At 39.0% G+C, this 18,165-nt stretch overlaps 3 protein-coding genes across 3 annotated transcripts in view; 2 read left to right on the forward strand and 1 right to left on the reverse strand.

The window, feature by feature from the left end:
• Positions 1-514: 514 nt before the first annotated feature.
• LOC307170469 (transcription factor 15) lies at positions 515-5,644 on the forward strand. The gene is made up of 2 exons (XM_079891583.1): positions 515-1,811; positions 2,110-5,644. The coding sequence occupies exons 1-2, from the start codon at positions 1,260-1,262 to the stop codon at positions 2,140-2,142; spliced, it is 585 nt and encodes a 194-aa protein (XP_079747709.1). The 5' UTR covers positions 515-1,259; the 3' UTR covers positions 2,143-5,644.
• A 379-nt stretch (positions 5,645-6,023) lies between these two features.
• On the reverse strand, positions 6,024-11,738 carry bzw1a (basic leucine zipper and W2 domains 1a). The gene is made up of 12 exons (XM_079891582.1): positions 11,626-11,738; positions 10,831-10,903; positions 9,039-9,215; positions 8,851-8,945; positions 8,644-8,709; positions 8,381-8,516; positions 8,191-8,300; positions 7,421-7,591; positions 7,085-7,231; positions 6,861-6,999; positions 6,583-6,705; positions 6,024-6,492 (listed from the first exon to the last, which is right to left on the reverse strand). The coding sequence occupies exons 2-12, from the start codon at positions 10,892-10,894 to the stop codon at positions 6,461-6,463; spliced, it is 1,260 nt and encodes a 419-aa protein (XP_079747708.1). The 5' UTR covers positions 10,895-10,903; positions 11,626-11,738; the 3' UTR covers positions 6,024-6,460.
• A 2,382-nt stretch (positions 11,739-14,120) lies between these two features.
• Positions 14,121-18,165, forward strand: part of aox5 (aldehyde oxidase 5) — a 60,813-nt gene continuing 56,768 nt past the window's right edge. The window contains exons 1-11 of the mRNA XM_079891283.1: positions 14,121-14,231; positions 15,196-15,253; positions 15,375-15,471; positions 15,696-15,804; positions 15,911-16,037; positions 16,117-16,178; positions 16,311-16,391; positions 16,537-16,617; positions 16,708-16,849; positions 17,793-17,885; positions 17,964-18,115. Of these exons, the coding sequence (XP_079747409.1) occupies positions 14,178-14,231; positions 15,196-15,253; positions 15,375-15,471; positions 15,696-15,804; positions 15,911-16,037; positions 16,117-16,178; positions 16,311-16,391; positions 16,537-16,617; positions 16,708-16,849; positions 17,793-17,885; positions 17,964-18,115 (1,056 nt within the window). The 5' untranslated portion in view covers positions 14,121-14,177. The remainder of the gene's footprint in view (positions 14,232-15,195; positions 15,254-15,374; positions 15,472-15,695; positions 15,805-15,910; positions 16,038-16,116; positions 16,179-16,310; positions 16,392-16,536; positions 16,618-16,707; positions 16,850-17,792; positions 17,886-17,963; positions 18,116-18,165) is intronic.

Here is an 18,165-nt window from a genome sequence, read left to right on the forward strand (position 1 = left end):
TCGCAGCCTTTGCCAAATCACATGCGGTTTCATTGCGATTAATTGTGCAGCCCTACTAAACACGCTGCATTATGCATGGCAGGCCAGTAGTTGGCGATGTCACTTTGTAAAAAACACTACGCCCCTATAAACTGAACACATGACGTAATACGCATGTGCATGATGTCACCGTTTTCACAAATTCACGTTTTTGCAGTTTACACAGAGATGATAACGGTATCATTTTCAAAAACTTGCACTGTTTTCAAAAGTTTGCGTTTTCAATCCCCCAAAACGCAGTTGTCATGTAAATGAACGGCCAAAGCGCATAAAGAGTTTTCAGTTTTTAGTTGAAAAGTTGTGTAAACAGCCCCTTAGTTAAATGGTTTCAATATCACTTAAATGTTTCCTGTGGTGTTGTTGGTGTGGAAGTCAAAACTTCTGGCAAAGTAGGTTTTTTTTTTTTGTAAACTTTCAGAACACCAATGTTCATTACACCTACAAGTAAGCAAATGATTGCAGCTACATTGATAGTAACACAAAACTTGATTTAAGTAAAAAGCTCTCCAATAACTTTCTTCACAGTCTTTCTCATTGTTAGCATGCCAAACAGGTTTTTTGAATAACATTCTGTCAGATTTGAAACACTGCCCCCTATGTGCAGTAAAGTCCCAACTGTGTCTCTCCTTTTGGACCTGAAGTGACCCATAGCCCATGTGATACGAATTTTACAGGCAACGACAACAGTCTCTGTCTGTAAACTTTTCTGGGCTAAATTTAGCACTGGGTCAAACAACAAGGTTGCTTAGCTATTGCATACATATTATATAGCATGCAAATACATGTTTAAGCCATAGAGAACATGATATTTTAAGCAAACAATATCAGGAGCGAGAGATGAATGGACTAGAATGAAGGGACAAAAACAGAGGTGGGTCTTCTCAGAGAAAGTACAGCAAATCATCAAGATCACCCAGAGGACCCGGTACCCAAATATTACAGCCCAAAGGAGTAACAAACACCCAAATCCCTGTATGTGTGTTAGTGTGTGCATTTATTTATATATCTTCAAACGTCCTCCTTCTTTGGGCCATGACAGGTGCCCCTCAGCTCCACCTGTCCATCCTTTTCCACAGCCACATGGTAGCGGACAAATCCAGAAAGGGATCAGTCATTCAAGAAATGGCATGCTGAAGTGCCACGGGGCCACGGAAGATCTCTGGACACCGGATCAGACGCAGCTGCCCCCCGGCTGCTATTTTCACTCAGCTTAAAGCACCATGGGCAGCCAGCATCTATGCCATGGACTACCCACAACAACCAGTCTGTCTCTGCACGCCATGAAGTCCACTGCAGGCGAACGAGGGCTAACTCATGAACATCCTGCACACGATACCCAGAGCTTACCCTCCGACCCTGATGAGCTCGACAGCGGCAGCGACAGTTCGGAGAAATCCACGGGGAGCCCAACACGGGGCCACAGGGAGGCGGGGAGACACAGAGGAGGCCGTAGACTCTCAGGGGTCAGTAAACAACGGCAGGCAGCTAATGCTCGGGAGCGAGACCGTACACACAGCGTCAACACCGCCTTCACGGCTCTACGGACCCTCATCCCCACGGAGCCGGCCGACAGGAAGTTGTCGAAAATCGAGACTCTGCGATTGGCATCAAGCTACATTTCACACCTGGCCAACGTGCTTCTGCTAGGGGAGGACTGCAGGGACGGGCAACCGTGTCTAAAATATCAAAACATCTTACAAAGCAACACCAACCTCAAAACCCCACCAGTACGACCCATCTGCACCTTTTGCCTGAGTAACCAAAGGAAAATGGTGAGTCCTTGAAGGTGGCGAAACTATCAACTTCTACCTGTTGAGTCTTTAAAGGTTGGGCTTGCCTGAAAATGTCCAGAAATTGTGGCGTATTTGGGAATATATTTGCATACCAAACTTTATTGGATTTCATGTTACCTGCCAGTAGTAATGCAACTACCTTTCCTCGAATTGTCCTTTTAGCTGTTTAACAGCAATAACGCATGCCTGTGTATTTCACACAGAATTGTAAACTGATATGATAAAAATTGTGCATGTGTGAATTCTAACACCTTTCAATTATCATCTACTTCTGCAGCTTAGAGACGGGGAAAAGCAAACAACTGCGTGACAGCAGAAGTTCTCTGACTGACTGCTGCTATATACAAGCTCTCAACTTCTGAATGTTTACATGTATAGAGACATCGCCTTGCACAGAGACAAGACTTTCTGCTGTATGTTTTTTTTTTTTTTTTTATCTCTGAGGACAGACAAAATGAGCGACAAGAAGAGAGATCTTCTTTAAAAGATTCTTGAAGAATCTGCACTTTTTCTGCATTTCCTATAAATGTGTTGCTTCTGCATGTGTGGCCACCTTATCAACTGTGTATTGGTTAATGTAACCGGAGAATATATGTAATGTTGCACCTGGTGGGAGGCTATTTCAGTATCAGATATAGTAAGCTACACCATCCCTTGCCTTAAAAAACAGTCTTGTGTCTGCCTCTTGCACGTCACATGATGGTAACTGAAACCTTGCGGTTTGCAGTAGTCGCTGTCAGTACAACGGCAGGCAAAATCTCATCCCCTCCCTCTTGTCTCCACATCTAAGCTGGGACCCCAATCCCAACATGGCTCTCAGGAGACTGCACATAAGAATCTAACCTCAGCACGAGAACTTGGGTTGGGCAAAGCATTCTAAATATTTATTAGAAAGTTCAAGTGGCATGACTGAATTCTAAAGGTGGAAGTATTTCATAATGAGAACATAATCTTCCATGTCTTGGGAACAAGGTACATGATCCCTAACACGAGCCTTGGGTCATGACCCTGACCCCAAATATGATATAGTCTTGTCTCAAATGCTACCCGCAGTCCTTGCTGTCTTTCTTTGAGTCCACAGTTTGGTGACGTAACGCCGCATAGACTTGACTAGACATAACGCCGCATAGACTAGTCATGTAGAAGCGCGCACCAGTGCATGCTCAGGGAAATGGGTACAACAAGGTCACACTGCAAACACAAAAGAGAAGCTTGTGCTTATAAATCATATAACACCAAATTCGGTCTTGTGGATTCCATTGACATTGCGTGAGAGAAGGCCATGTTACCACAAGTCCAAATCACAAGCATATACATGTTGGGCCCTGTTTACACCTGGTATTATGGTCACCTGGTCTTGGTCAATGTTATCACATGTAGACGAGGGAGACACGTACCTGTTTACACCTCTTTTTTGTCCCCTTTCAACCACTTCTGTCCTGCTTTCTTCGATCGTAAGGTCCATGGGCGGGTAAATGTATTGGCTTTTTCAGATCTTTCGATCTAATGGACAAAATAAGCTTGAACGCGCCGGAGACGCCGGAAAAACACACGGAGAGCATCAGCTTTCGTTTCTGCACTGACAGCCACAAGACCACATCGAACGCTATGAGTGTATGTTAGAAATCAGGAATGGTGAGAGAACATTGTGCTGGGTTTGTTTTTTGTCTTCAAACCAAGCTTGGGTCTTCAGCCTACAAAGTTTAAATCCTGTCTGGCTAGCGTGCTTACCATAATGTTTATGAATTAGGTCAGTAGGCGGAGAGCAGGAGGTTTTTTGTGGCTGTTCGAACGGAATCGACAACATGAGCATCTATACTATGAAAGCAATCCGGTCGAATGCGTTTTCGACTACCTCTGAAGTGTGAAGTGCTAAATACCATTTACACCTGTATTTAGCGTCATCCACTTCATGAGTTCACACTTACATATAATTTAGTATGGGTTATGCGTATTTGGCGTGCTCTCTGGGGGGAGGGCTCCGAGCTCTGAATTGTGGCCCGAACCCAGAGTACCCCCCACCCGGTTGTGATAAGAATAGTTACGACTAGAAGTGAGGAGATGGGGCGGTGGAGGGATGCTGATAAACTGTCAACGAGCAGAGATAAGTCTGCTGTATATATACCTCTTAGCGTTATTTGGGTTGATTGGCTGAATGCGCCCCTCTCGTGTTAATCAGGTTAATTATCTGAACGTGCATCTCCCGAACTTTGTTAATAAAACAATTTGTGATCCGATCGACCATAACGCATCTTAATACCAGGTGCAAACAGGACTTTGGGCATGCTACAAGATTGCATTTCAAATCAAGACTGTTGTCAATGTAATAGTGTGCACTTGATGCCTCATTTATAAAATGTGCGTATGCAAATATTTGATCTTAGAGTGTGTATGCTAAAATCCATGCCAATGTTCATTATTAGTTTATTAAAAGTCTTTAACTTTGAAAATTGCTTAGTGCCACGTCAGGGTCTAAGCAGACATACAGACTTGTTCTTCGGAGTTGGAGCACTGCAGGTATTTGGAAATCTAACTCAAGATCACTAATTTCAAGATCATTTGCGATTTATCGATTTATTTATTTCACATCTGGAAGAGAGGATAGTTCTCTGAATCACATGTACGCACATTGGAGAAATGATAGGAAGATCAAATGAAGGACAGTTTCTACACAACATTTTATTAATGAGGCCCTTATCAAATACACAAACATTCTCCACAATTGTATCTCCTACAAACATGCAAATAGCTATATGAGAATTCATTTGCACCAAATGGAACCAAAATATTTATGAGACATGAGTAGCTAATTCCTCTGGTTCCTCAATTCTCATTGGCTATTGTTAACTGCAGCTCTTTTGCTTGTCGAAGTGTGCAAGACTTAAGGGGCAGTTTAATTTAACAATGGTTTTGGGGCAGGGGTAGGCAAGTTTGGGTCTAGAAAGCTGCTGTCCTGCAGTTTAGCTCCAACCCTGAAAAAAAAACCCTCACTTGCCTGTAGCCTTAGTAATCCTGAAGACATTGATTAGCTTGTTCAGGTGTGTTTGATTAGGGTTGGAGCTAAAATCTGAAGGACAACGGCTCTCTAGGACCGAACTTGCCTTCCCCTGGTTTGGGGGAAAGGTCAACAAGCTTCTGGCTTGTAGCATGCGCTAGACAAGTACACCACTGAATTCTCACATGTGCTGAAACTTTTGTTGTATAGTTTACATTAATAGAAGAGGAATCACAAATTTGAGCCTAACATTTACTGTGATTACAATTTAGTTTATTTCCAGAATCTGCACCTGCTATTTTAATATTTAAGGGTGAGTTTTTCTTTTGTAAAAGCATCAAGATGTAGAGAATCACCATTTCTAATCCAAAATGTTTACCCGTGTTTCTTGCACAAATCAAAACTTCCACTTGTAAGGTTTTCCTGTATTTTTGGAGACTGTGCATGACTTTTTTCTTGCATTCACTTTGTGAAAATGAGTTTTTTTTTCCTTTTACTAAAGATGTACAACCAAAAAAAAAAAAAAAGTGCTATGAAAGTATCACATACTATACTGGAAATACTGTGACATGGCTTTTGTAAGTCATTTGTAATTGTATTTTCCCCCACCAAAATAAAGGTCAAAGTGCATTATATCAATATGGCCTACTTCTAAAACAGTTTAAAAACTAGCCTGTCATTCTAATACTTGAATTGTCTTCAAAAAGTGGTCCTTTGCACATGCCAAACATCAAACAAGCTGCTATTTAATGATCAAATATTTTTGTACAAGAAAAGTCTGTTCTTGTGACTTTCAAAACCAATAAATTATTTTTTGAAAAACATGTTCTGAATGTGGTTCTTCCTGGGTTTTGCGGTGCCCTCTGGTGAAAGACATATTGCACACCCCTTTAAAATGGTGGACTTAAATCTGATTTTGCAATTATTCAAAAACCAGCATGTTAAGAATAGGCATGAACCACACACAAAGCATATACTTCTAGGTCTTTATTTCTTAAAAAAAGTCAATTAGTTATTCAGTTTAAAGAAACTGGTGACAAATAAGATGGAGATACATCATAGAAGTGGTTGGGAGTCATTTAAGGGTCTTTACGGGGTGATCAGCAATTTGTTTTCAGCGCTGTACAGTTTCATAGGCAGGGAACAGAACGCTGATGGATGTTATGGGAGAAGGACTTAACCCTTTGGCAATAACATCACAATGAGACAAGCTGACTGTTCTTCCCTTTGTGGACACTGATCATGACGGGGCATGAAGGCATCAATACCATATAGAAAAGGGCGTCTTAAAAGCAAACAAGGCAGCCTGATCAAAATCAATGGAATGTCAATTCATAAAGGAATCATTTTAACAATAATTTAAGATGTCCAAAGTGTATTGACACTTAAAAGTTCCTTGAGTGAGTAAATAATTACAAAGGTTGACCACAACTTTTGTGCTATTTTAAGTGTAAACCTTTATATTAGAAAAAACTGTTAAAATTAACCATTTGTTATAAAGCCCTTAAATGACATCTAAATGTTATGGTTTGAAAAACAGGAGGTAGAATCAAAAAAAAAAAAAAAAGCCAAAAAGAAATAAAATTAGAAAGACGAGCACTTCTGTAACAAAACATTCTGCTGACATTGTGTTTTAGTCTGCCTCCTCTTCCTCCGATTCAGATTCTGGTAATAAAGACAACAGGCAAAAAATTAATATCATGAGCCATTTAAAACAGAAAAAAAAAAAAAAAAAAAAAAAAAAAAACTGCTTACCCTCCTCAGCATTTTTCAGCCATTCTACAAACTTCTTCATCTGCTCCAGGAAGACACTCTTTCCTTTGGCCACATGGGCTTCTGCATACCACTTCAGAATAACCTCCTCGCTCAAAACATCAGCTACAGGCAGTCAAAACAAGAAAAAAAGCTTCAAAAAACAGATATAACCTCTGTATTCCACTAGCCAAGTAACATTTTTGTACAAAATTTCCATAGTGTCGCAAGCCTTTGGCTTAAGTGCATAGTTTTGAAAGGATCAAGTACAGAAGACACACCTTTGTAAAGAAGCACCACGATCTTCTGGAAGGCCTTCATGAAGTGGATATTGTCGTAGCAGTACTCCTGGATCTTCAGCAGGAGGGTGAGCTCAGACAGGCCTTGGGAGGTGAAGGCCTTCAGCAGTGGGCTGTATTGCTGCAAAACAAGTTAGCAGAAAATATTACTACTGGTAAAATTCAATAAAAGGAAGTAATGCCGCTTCCATGAGCGATGTAGATACCTTCAAGTGTTTGATGGCTTGCTCTGTGACGAGCTCCTCCTTTTTATTCCACTCGACGGCGCTCATGACACTGGTCCACACGATACCGATCATTGTCTGCTCAGAGATGCTCGTTTTCTTCATCTCCTCACGAACGTAGGCAATGATCTGGGGAACAAAAACACATTAGCTGATTACGGCAACAATAAACCTGCATAGCCAAAATATGGATGATAACGTTAATCAAAATCTTTAATATTTTAAATAAATCGTAATATTTGGATGCCTATTTAAGAATTTTTAAATCTTTAAATTGAAAGTGGGAAAGTAGCACAGCTGTTGACAAGACAAACTCACGTCTTTGAGGGTCTCGCCGCGGGACATCAGCTCTTGCAGTTCTTTCTGAAGCTCTTTGCGCGCTCCAATGGACTGCTGGTTGCGAGCAAAGTCCGAGAGCTCCTTCAGCCCGGCATCGGTGAAATATTTTGAGAAGTGTTCGCAGCTACGCTTGTTGGCAGGGAACAGCTCCTGTTTTGGGCAAGAGGATGATAGGTAAGAAAAAAAACTAGGTCTTCACAGGTCCACTTAAGAGAGTTCAGGTCCAAAACTTTGCCACGGGCATCAGATATTCTCTTAAAATATACCAACTTTAACAATATTTTATTTATAACAAATACATATTAAATCTGTGACAACGTAATTATCCCCCTTCTGTCAATCCATGCTTCTATGTGTAAATTACCAAAGACTCCAAAACAGCGGCGCACACCTCAAACTGCGCTCTGCAATACCCCAGCCATATGAGAGAATGAGTATGGTAAATTTGCTTCTGAATATTAACAATTATCAATTTCCTTGGTATTTGAGGTGCAACAAAGCTTATGAGCCCTTCATCTACTAGGAATTGCTCGCCCGAGCAGAAAAACAATGTGCTGTTGCCAGATATCAATTACAGAAAACCGAATGCAATTAAGGCCTAACTAACAAATTAAACTAAACAATAACTATATTTGTGTTTTTCAATGTGAAAATCCAAAAGAAACGCTGTTGCTTTTATATATATTATATAACTCCAATTATTTATATATCAGATTTTCCCTGAGTTGAGTCTGCAGTACGATATTTACCATTAGCCTGTTGTCCATGCCAACTTTACGCAGGCTAGCAGCAACTGAGTTGATGTCTTTTTCGTTGATCCAGGACTTGAAGAGTTTCACAGCGAAGGCGGCAGACACCCCTACAATAAAATCCAGACGATGAGTTAGTTTACATATTCTTCACTCAGAAAGTACTGCTGTTAAACAAGTCTGTCGTTACCTTCCTTGACCAAGTTCTCATTAAAGAGGCTGCTCAGGATGGAGGCTGATATATTGCCATTGGCCAGCAGGATTCCGGCAAGCATGGCCAATTTATTCCTCTCTGACTCGGTGAACCCTTTTAAAAACAGCAGCAGCTGTGAAAAAAAAAAAAAAAAAGACAAAACAAAAAAAGACATTATGGGACTTTCCAGATGAATAATGATGCGGTCTTTGTTTGACTAACAAATACGTGATAATCCTTATTTCAACAATTTTGCTTACCTTCTTGATCTCCTCTTCAAACCCTTTCTCCAGGTACTTGTAACGCCTGATCAGCTTGTTAAAAACCTATAGCACAAGGTGAATGTGTTGAAACATGTAAAGAGGAAGCCGAAAAGTACAATTTATATCCATCACAGTGACACTAAATCAGAACAAACTCTGAAACGTGAGACTATTTGCCAGTCAAGCAGTTTATATGGTAAATACCTGAGCGTACGCCTGCATGGTCTCCAGGTCTTCACTTGCCGTGAAGAGGCAGAACTCAGTACGGGTCAAGTCATCAGACAGAGTCCCTCCTGGGGCTGAAAAAAAATTAATATATACAAATACAAGATTGAATTAAGATGGTTTATTTCAATTCCAGCCCACTGAAATAGCCATAAACAGTTGCTTACCCAGCATTCCTCCAGCCACCAGGATGTCGAAGAGTGTCTCAGCATACCGGCGGTAATCGAGCTTGGCGCCAGAGGCATCAAGGAACTTTGCAACCGCTTCCAAATCAGTGCCAGTTTGGTTCAAGCCTTGAACAATACTTTCTTGAAACTGAGTAGGGTCAAATCTCTCCTTTTCATCTGTGGGGAAATGAGTGTTTTAAAATGGGCGGCACTTTTTTTTTACAAGGAAGTTCCTGAGGCTAAGGGTTTTCAATCTCTTGAGGGGCTTTCGCACCAGAGGAACCTTTTCATAGTTCCTAGAACTAATGGCGGAAGTACCGACCTTTTGGCGCATTCACACCGCAGGAACTGGGAATGATTTTAGCTATAGGAATGCCTTTTGGGGGAACAAAATTAGCTCCTACTAGGGGTGGGAATTACAGGGTACCTCACGAGACATGGCTCACAATACTGATAATATCACGATACAGCAATTCTGCGATAATCTATTGCTAGACAATCCTTTAATGATACATCACGATATCGGTCTATGAAAACAAAATGCCTGTGAAAAGGTTAAGTGCAGGTTTTCCAGACTTTGGACTTATTTTACTCACACTGTTGTTCACCATTCTGTTAAAAATCTTTTTCTTAGGCCATTTAACAATGTTCACATTCCCTAATTAATTGGTTAAGAGCCACATTGAGGAGCCATGAAGAAATCTATTTAGAGAGTTATTTTATTAATTAAAATATCGATATTTGGTGCCAGCATATTGATTCTTGTATCAGACGGAGAAGGACAACGGTATACTGCCCTATCGATATTTTGTCCCACCCATAGCTCCTACTTCAGAGTAGGATCTAACCCTGCACAATAGGAACTACCAGCGGCATAAGTGTACGCTGATTGGCTGAACACACACGAAACACCAGTACCAACCATTTTTGAAAAAAAAATCGTGTAAACACACAGATTATAGTCTATCTTTACTCCATGAACGAACTCTACAAACTTAATAGATGGACCTCTCGACCTTTACGATAAGGAGAAAATCCAACGCAACTTTAAGGGGACCAAGTGAAACATAGGCCTAATATATTTCTGTTCAACCACGCGGCAAACACTAATACTTTTTCATATAACCTATAGTCTATTTTCTTTGTATAACTGTGTTTCTGTTTTGTTTGTATAACTATGTTATCTTTCTATGTTTCATCGAATAATGTTTTAGACAGGATTGCTAAAATGGAGAATGGGAGTGATGTGTGCTCAGGCTCAAAATAAGCCATCAAAATAAATGTCTACCTCACCATCAAAATAAAATTAACAAGCACAACTTCAGAGTTCCTACTGGCGGTGCGAATGCAACCAGGAAAATGGCCAAAGGGGAATATTTAGTTCTCAGGGAACCACCCTGGTGGCTAGTTCCTATAACTAAGTTCCTAGAAGTACAAAGTGCAAAAAAAAGTCTTTAGATACCACAAAGCCCCAAATATGATCATCCTCATAAGCAGGAACCCGCATCATGAAATTTTAAATTCAAGCCAATTAAAAACTGTCATGTAAGTGAACGGCTTATGTTCAGTTGAAAGCGGCGTCATGTGAACAGACCCTACTAAATACCTTTAATAAAATTATTTATTTTACTGAACAGTAATTAGTTAGTTAAATCTCATTAAAATATCTTGTTAGTATCTTGTTAGAAAAATGTACACACCGTTTTTCTCTGAATTTTTCTACGGACTGCTTAGTACTCCATCACAGCCCCCTGGACCCCAGTTTGAGAAGCCCTGATGTTAGGCTACTTACCTCTTTTCCTAGTTTTAAAACGCTGGCCGGTAAGCGTTGGCTTTTGCTGCTTTTGATTATTCATAAAAGACACCTATGAAAAGAATAACATAATTTAATAACATTTCATTGAAAAGCACAAAGAAACCGCATGTAGATGTGGCAGGACATTTCCAAAGCCAAAAATAAAATTCCAATAGAAAATACGCTTAACAATACCCTTAATACTTTAAGCGATTTAAACCTTTAATAATAAACTGGTTTAATTAGTTCCAGTGAAACCTGTAGTAATTAATCCAACGTGTAACTATTAAGTTTGGCATCAATCACGTTGTCTCGTGGGCAAATTATACAGGGTTTATTATTGCTCAGATAAAATCCAAAACTTGTTTAATTACTACTTGCATATGTTGCTGCATAAATGTATTAAATAGCGTTTATGTATTATTATTTTTTGGGGTCTGAACTGCAACTCACGCGCCGGGCACGCGCTAAAGCTAACCGGCTAAAATGAGGCCTAACCACTCAAAACATTTTTTAAGAGCCACTTATAATCACTATTTACAAGTATTTCAGACCCAAACGAGCGCAATGCCAATATTTGACTGAATTAACATTAAACAACGGGAACTATTAAAGGTATTATCGTTTATGTTAAATTGATATCATGTCGCGAGCTCCGCCATCATGGTCTAAACAGCTGATCATAAACGTTACCCCAAAAAATGTCCATCCTTTTAAAACACGGATATACAACACCTCAAGTTTAAACTGTATACGCTTATTATACGTATATAAAATACATGGTGGGCTTACCGAAATGAATTCAGATAAAAAACGGCTTTTTGAACCAAAGAACAAAGCAAGACAATAGCAGGTCCAAACTCAACACACAAAACCCTCCCTGATGGCAAGAGCCTGATGCGCCTGCGCAGAAGAAGAACGAGGGGGGAAACAATGGACCCGTCCGTTACACGGGAGTGCGGGGGGTTAGAGAGGTGTTTATTGATAAAATAATGCTAGTTAGGCGTTTACAACTATTGTTTTGTAACTTATAAAACTTAAATATCATAAAAATGTTCGTAGAGTAAAAGATATACTCGCCTTACTATATATGTGAAAGTTCATAAAAACATACCCCCTCCCAGCTGACAGTGATTTGTAAGCCCAATGCGGGTCATACCATTGTAATGAGGGGGTGTGATTATTTTTTTCTTTATCGCTAAGGGTAAACCATAAAAAGCATTCAGTTCAATTGGGTCAGCACGCTAAGCTTTGATTTGCATATTTTTGTATTATTGTAATTTTCTTGACATTTATATTTTAAGATAAATATAAAAGATTTTCACACATATACTTTGATATAGTAGGCTACATAGTGTATTATATACCTAAATCAAAAAAGAGTTTCATGTCCATTTATTCCGTTGATAATTATCCGAGTAAGTGAAGTGAAGTGATGTGAAGGCCAAGTATGTCAAACCATACTCAGAATTTGTCTTCTGCATTTAACCCATCGAAGTTAGTGCACACACATTAGGAGTAGTGAACACACACACTGTAAACCGTGGTGGACTGGACACACACACCCAGAGCAGTGGGCAGCCATTCACTGCGGCTGCAGCGCCCAGGGAGTGATTGGGGTTAGGTGCCTTGCTCATTGGTTCCTCAGTTGTTTCCTGCAAGTATTGAGAATCGAACCCACAACATTCGGGTTACAAGTCTAACAATAAGGCCACAATAGATCAGCCAAAACCTGCATCTGCTCTGTGGACAGATCATCTCAGACCGACTAGGCCTACATTGTTATTGGCAACAAAGATGGGTTAGAACAATCATACTATAAGAAACATTTAACAGATCAATATTTAACCCATTTATTTCCTCTCTCCTCTCAGGTGCTTCTCTGCTCTAGGTAGAACTGGTGGCAAACAGGTGGTCTCCCTCAAAAGGGACGGCTGTATTTACAATGGCATCGTACAACATGAGCTCAATCATGCCCTGGGCTTTTACCACGAGCAAACCAGGAGCGATCGTGACCAGTATGTCAGAATCAACTTTGAGAACATCTCTCCTGATATGGCCTACAACTTCCAGAAACAAAACACCAACAACCAAAACACTCCGCTCTCAGCTCTCAGGTTCTGTCCATTTTATTGCGAAATTCAGACAATAAATACCGTTTTGGCGCTTGTAAATGTGACGTGACAGATCGTTATAGCGCCTCAGTTCAAGTAAACCGATAATCTGTTACTTTTTATTTAAAGATACAGTAGCCTAAGTTACAACTTACCAAAAGGTATATAATATGCCTCATAAAAAATATTGATCAATCAGTGTTTTTCAACCACAGAAAGAGGTCAATAAAACGCATAGAACGTTACATTTACCTCAGGAAAGCAATTTAATGACCATAGCAGGTTAGTTGACTAGAAAAAAATAGCTAAAGAGAGGAGTTGCCTGTTTTGCTAAATATGTGCACTATATTACATATTTATTATATTTTTACTTGTCATTAAATAATTGTTATTATAATGAAAACCGCATTATATTTAATTTGTTATTTTTAACCTTTAATAATACCAGCTGATAGGGCTCTCTGTATGTTTACAGCATTATGTGAGATATATTTTTTCTTGAGAAAAATTAACATGTAGGCTATCTACTGTAGCCTACCTAATATTTATCCAAATGAGAATTTTTTTTTTATCAAGATTGAAATCAAATCCCAAGAATTGAATTGAATCGTGAAAATTGTGTTAAGCAATAATACAAAGAAACAGTAGCCTACCAGTAATTGTACCATGTAAACATTGTAACAGGTTGTCACTAAAGTTACCAAATGTTTTGACAATCACAATTACACCTATTGTGATGCAAGTTTTTCTTTTTTTTTACATCACTCATTCCTGATGAGACTGTGGAAATCGGACAGACTGTCCAATATCAACATCCTGAGGATCAATAGCTTTATGGATACTGAAGATGAGGCTGATAAACATTACTTAAAACAGTTCATGTGTCTGTATAGATAGTGTGATGTGATGATGGTCTTTACTTTCTAATGGCGTCGTATTTCTGAAATGTGAATTTTTTTTGTGAACTCTTTGCATCTAATCGTTTTTGTTCTCTAATAGTGTTTCTTCTTTTTGAACGAATCAAAGAATTTCCAAAGCAATAAATAAAGATATAAAAATGGAGGAAAAACCTGCATGCACGTCTTCTTCACGCATTCCTGAATTTAACCATGAAAGGCAGGGCAAAGCCTTTAACATGTGATGTCAGTCAGTCAGTCGCTCATTCAACTGATGGTCAGTAAACCAGGAGCATCTCCGGAGACAGAGCACTGCGATCCTTCTCAACTCATCATGTCATCTCTATCTGTGAACAGTGAGCTTGTCTTCTATGTTAATGGAAAGAAGGTATGATTCAATTACAGATAGTTATTTTAAATGTTTGCAGATCTGAAAATGTAAGGCACAGGCATTTAACTTGTGCAAAAATGTGGTGGACGTTTCATTTTCTTAATAGTTTTTGGCTCATACTATTGTTAATATGTAATATATGGCTTATATATTGTGTTAGTTCATAAATAAAAGTGTTTTCAATTTCAAGTTGCTGTCACAAGCTGTGCAAGTACTATCACAAAAGAAGGAAAGCTGTGATGCTGGTATTATTATTACTTATACTGTGATGAATATTCATGAATATACATTTTATGTTTAGTCTTCTCATATTCAAAGTACATAACCAAGCTTGAACATATAACCAGCACTAAATGGCGTGACTAAACGTGTATGCCTGAATCGTGGCACATGACAGTCAGCCAGCAGCCTAAAAAGAAATCTTTAAATCTTTTATCTTTATGTATGATGCCATGAAAATGATTTTCTACGCTACACACAGTCAGTCCATCATGTGTTTGCCCTTCTCACACACATACACTTTCTAACTCAGGGATGGGCAGCTTCGGTCCTGGAGGGCCAATGTCCTACAGAGTTTAGCTCCAACCCTAATCAAACACACCTGAACAAGCTGGTCATCAGGATTACTAGAAGGTTACAGGCCGGTGATTTTTTCAGGGTTGGAGCTAAACTCTGTAGGACAGTGGCCCTCCAGGACCGAAGTTGCCCATCCCTGTTCTAACTATAACTATGATTGTTGTTCATCTATATTCTAATGTTTCCAGTTTCCACATTTCTCTCAGAATTCAACTCAAAACAAGTAAAATAAGATTGGTGGTGATATTAATTCATTGGTGTGTGTGATAGTCCAAGAAATCAAATCCTGTCACATGACATGGCACATACCAAACTGTGTTTGGCTTATAGTTATCAATTGAAGATATTTGAGTCGTTACATGTTTTTTGTTATTTTTATGTAAAGATAGTAGAGAAGAATGCTGATCCAGAAGAGATGTTATTGGCTTACCTGCGACGGAAAGGTATGGTAATTGCCATATGACAAACATTCTCCAAATAACGGTGTAGATACTTAGCCAAGGATATTTATTAAAGATTACTCACCAAGGCTGCATTTGCTTGTTTTGATGTTTTTGTGTCCAGTGGGTCTGACGGGCACAAAGTATGGCTGTGGTGGAGGGGGATGTGGAGCCTGTACTGTGATGCTGTCCAGATATGACTCTGTCCAGGACACTGTGCTGTATCTTTTACTCATATATCAAAACTAGCAGTATAAAACCTTTATATGAAACAAACAAACAAACGAAATGAATGTTTGTTAGCAGCTTTCGACTAAATCAATGTTTCAATTAGAAAGAACGTAAAACTTGATTTACACCATAAAGTGGTTTTTAAATGAAAAATTCATAATCCTTAGTTTCGTAATTTCATAAATAGTTTCATAATCCTTAATCCGTTCTTCAGACACTGGTCAGTAAACGCGTGTCTGCAGCCGATTTGTGCTCTGTACGGTGCGGCGGTGGTGACCGTCGAGGGCATTGGAAGTACTAAGACTAAACTACATCCTGTTCAGGTACCTGATTCTACCTAAAAGACAAACTACATATCAGCTTTCAAAGTAGGTTCTTTGAATAGGTTGTCCAGAACAAACCATGTAGACATTGGGGTTTTATGTTCAGGAGCGTATAGCAAAGGCTCATGGGTCTCAGTGTGGGTTCTGTACTCCTGGGATGGTGATGTCCATGTACACATTACTTAGAAACAACCCGCATCCCAACATGGAGGACATTCGAGAGGCACTGGGAGGTAACAAAAATACGTATACTCACAATTTTGAAAACTAAGAATTTAAACACATTTAACATTGCGTTTTCTCTCTTCTAAGGGAATCTGTGTCGTTGCACTGGATATCGACCGATAATTGATGGATTCAAAACATTTTGTGATGTAATGGCTTTTAATACAACATAAAAATTTCAAAAAAGAAGTGACAATCAGTACATGTAACAATTTGTAAAACTATTGACTTTGACTGAAGGAAACTAACATGTGTTCATAATGTGATCCATATGTTTCCAGACTCCAATATGTTGCCAAAATGGTGACGGAAATGGAAAATGTTGCATGGAAAGCAGCAATTCCCACAACAATGAATCTGATGTAAGACAATATGAGAAACAGAAATTCTTACAATTGCAAATGTGACTTTTTATTAGTGGAACAGCACAACAGAATACCCTTTACTTTTTTAGCAGAGTAGTACACAAAATTATAGTAACTCCTCTACTACTGGTATTTTTGGTAGATATCTGGAAATCTTTTCAGCATGGATGATGTCTTACCCCTCGACCCAACTCAGGATCTGATCTTTCCCCCAGAGTTACTGGTAAGCAAGCCGTTTGTGTTCTTGTGGTAGCTAATAAGAACATGGATATTTCAGGCCACTAATTTTTGTTATATCCCTTCTTTCTATCAGATTATGGGAAAGAAAAAAGCGGAACAACTTTGTTTTCAGGGCGAAAAGGTCAGGTGGATTTCCCCAGCAGATCTGAAAGATTTAATTAGATTGAAAACTGAATACCCCAACGCACTTCTGTTGGTTGGGAACACAACCATAGGTTGGTTTAAAGAGGAAGTTCAATCTACAGTGCTATGCATAAGTTTAGACACCCATGCTAAAGTTGACTAAAAAGAGGAATAAAAAATCATCTTTTGGAAATTGAACTTAATGCCTTAATTAAAAAAATTAGGAAAAATACAACCTTTAAGGACACCAATTTTCTTTGTGAATGAATAATGTGTTGTAAATAAATAAATGTTCTTCCTTAAAATACAGGGTGCATAAGTCTGGACACCCCTATGTTAAATTCCCATAGAAGCAGGCAGATTTTTATTTTTAAAGGCCAGTTACTTCATGGATTCAGGATACTATGCATCCTGATAAAATTCCCTTGGCCTTTGGAATTAAAATAGCCCCACATCATCACATAGCCTTCACCATACCTAGAGATTGCCATGGTTTTATTTCAGTTAGCCTAATAGCTGGTTTGATTTGCATTGAGAGATGATCTTATGGAAAGTACTCCATGCCAATCTCTAAGTATGGTGAAGGCTATGTGATGATGTGGGGCTATTTTAATTCCAGAGGCCAAGGGAACTTTATCAGGATGCATAGTATCCTGGATCCATGAAGTAACTGGCCTTTAAAAATAAAAATCTGCCTGCCTCTATGGGAATTTAACATAGGGGTGTCCAGCCTCATGCACCCTGTATTTTAAGGAAGAACATTTATTTATTTACGATACATTATTCATTCACAAAGAAAATTGGTGTCCTTAAAGGTTGGATTTTTCCAATTTTTTTTAATTAAGGCACTAAGTTCAATTACCAAAAGATGATTTTTTATTCCTCTTTTTAGTCAACTTTAGCATGGGTGTCTAAACTTATGCATAGCACTGTATCTATCTATCTATCTATCTATCTATCTATCTATCTATCTATCTATCTATCTATCTATCTATCTATCTATCTATCCGTCCATCTGATTTTGTTCTCTCACAGGGCCAAAGATGAATCTGAAGGGAACCATCAATCCTTTGGTGATCTATGGTGGAAGCATTCCAGAACTTCGTGCTATCAAATGGCAAAACAATAGTAAATCACATTCAAACAATGGTTATTTAGTGAATATTAAAGACCAAAGCAAATTCAACAACACTTTTTTTTACTTAGGCATAACTGTAGGGGCAGGATGCAGTTTGTCTGTTTTGAAGGACGTCCTCCTGCGTGGAATTGAGGAACTCGGCCCAGAAAAGAGCAGGGTTTACCAGGCCCTTGTTCAGACTCTACAGTGCTTGGCCGGCCAACAAATACGCAACATGGCTGTGAGTAACAAAAACAAATCACCATGTGGAATTAGGAAGAACAGTTTTCT

Source organism: Squalius cephalus, assembly GCF_949319135.1.
Source record: "Squalius cephalus genome assembly, chromosome: 13".
In the NCBI taxonomy this organism is placed as follows: domain Eukaryota; kingdom Metazoa; phylum Chordata; class Actinopteri; order Cypriniformes; family Leuciscidae; genus Squalius; species Squalius cephalus.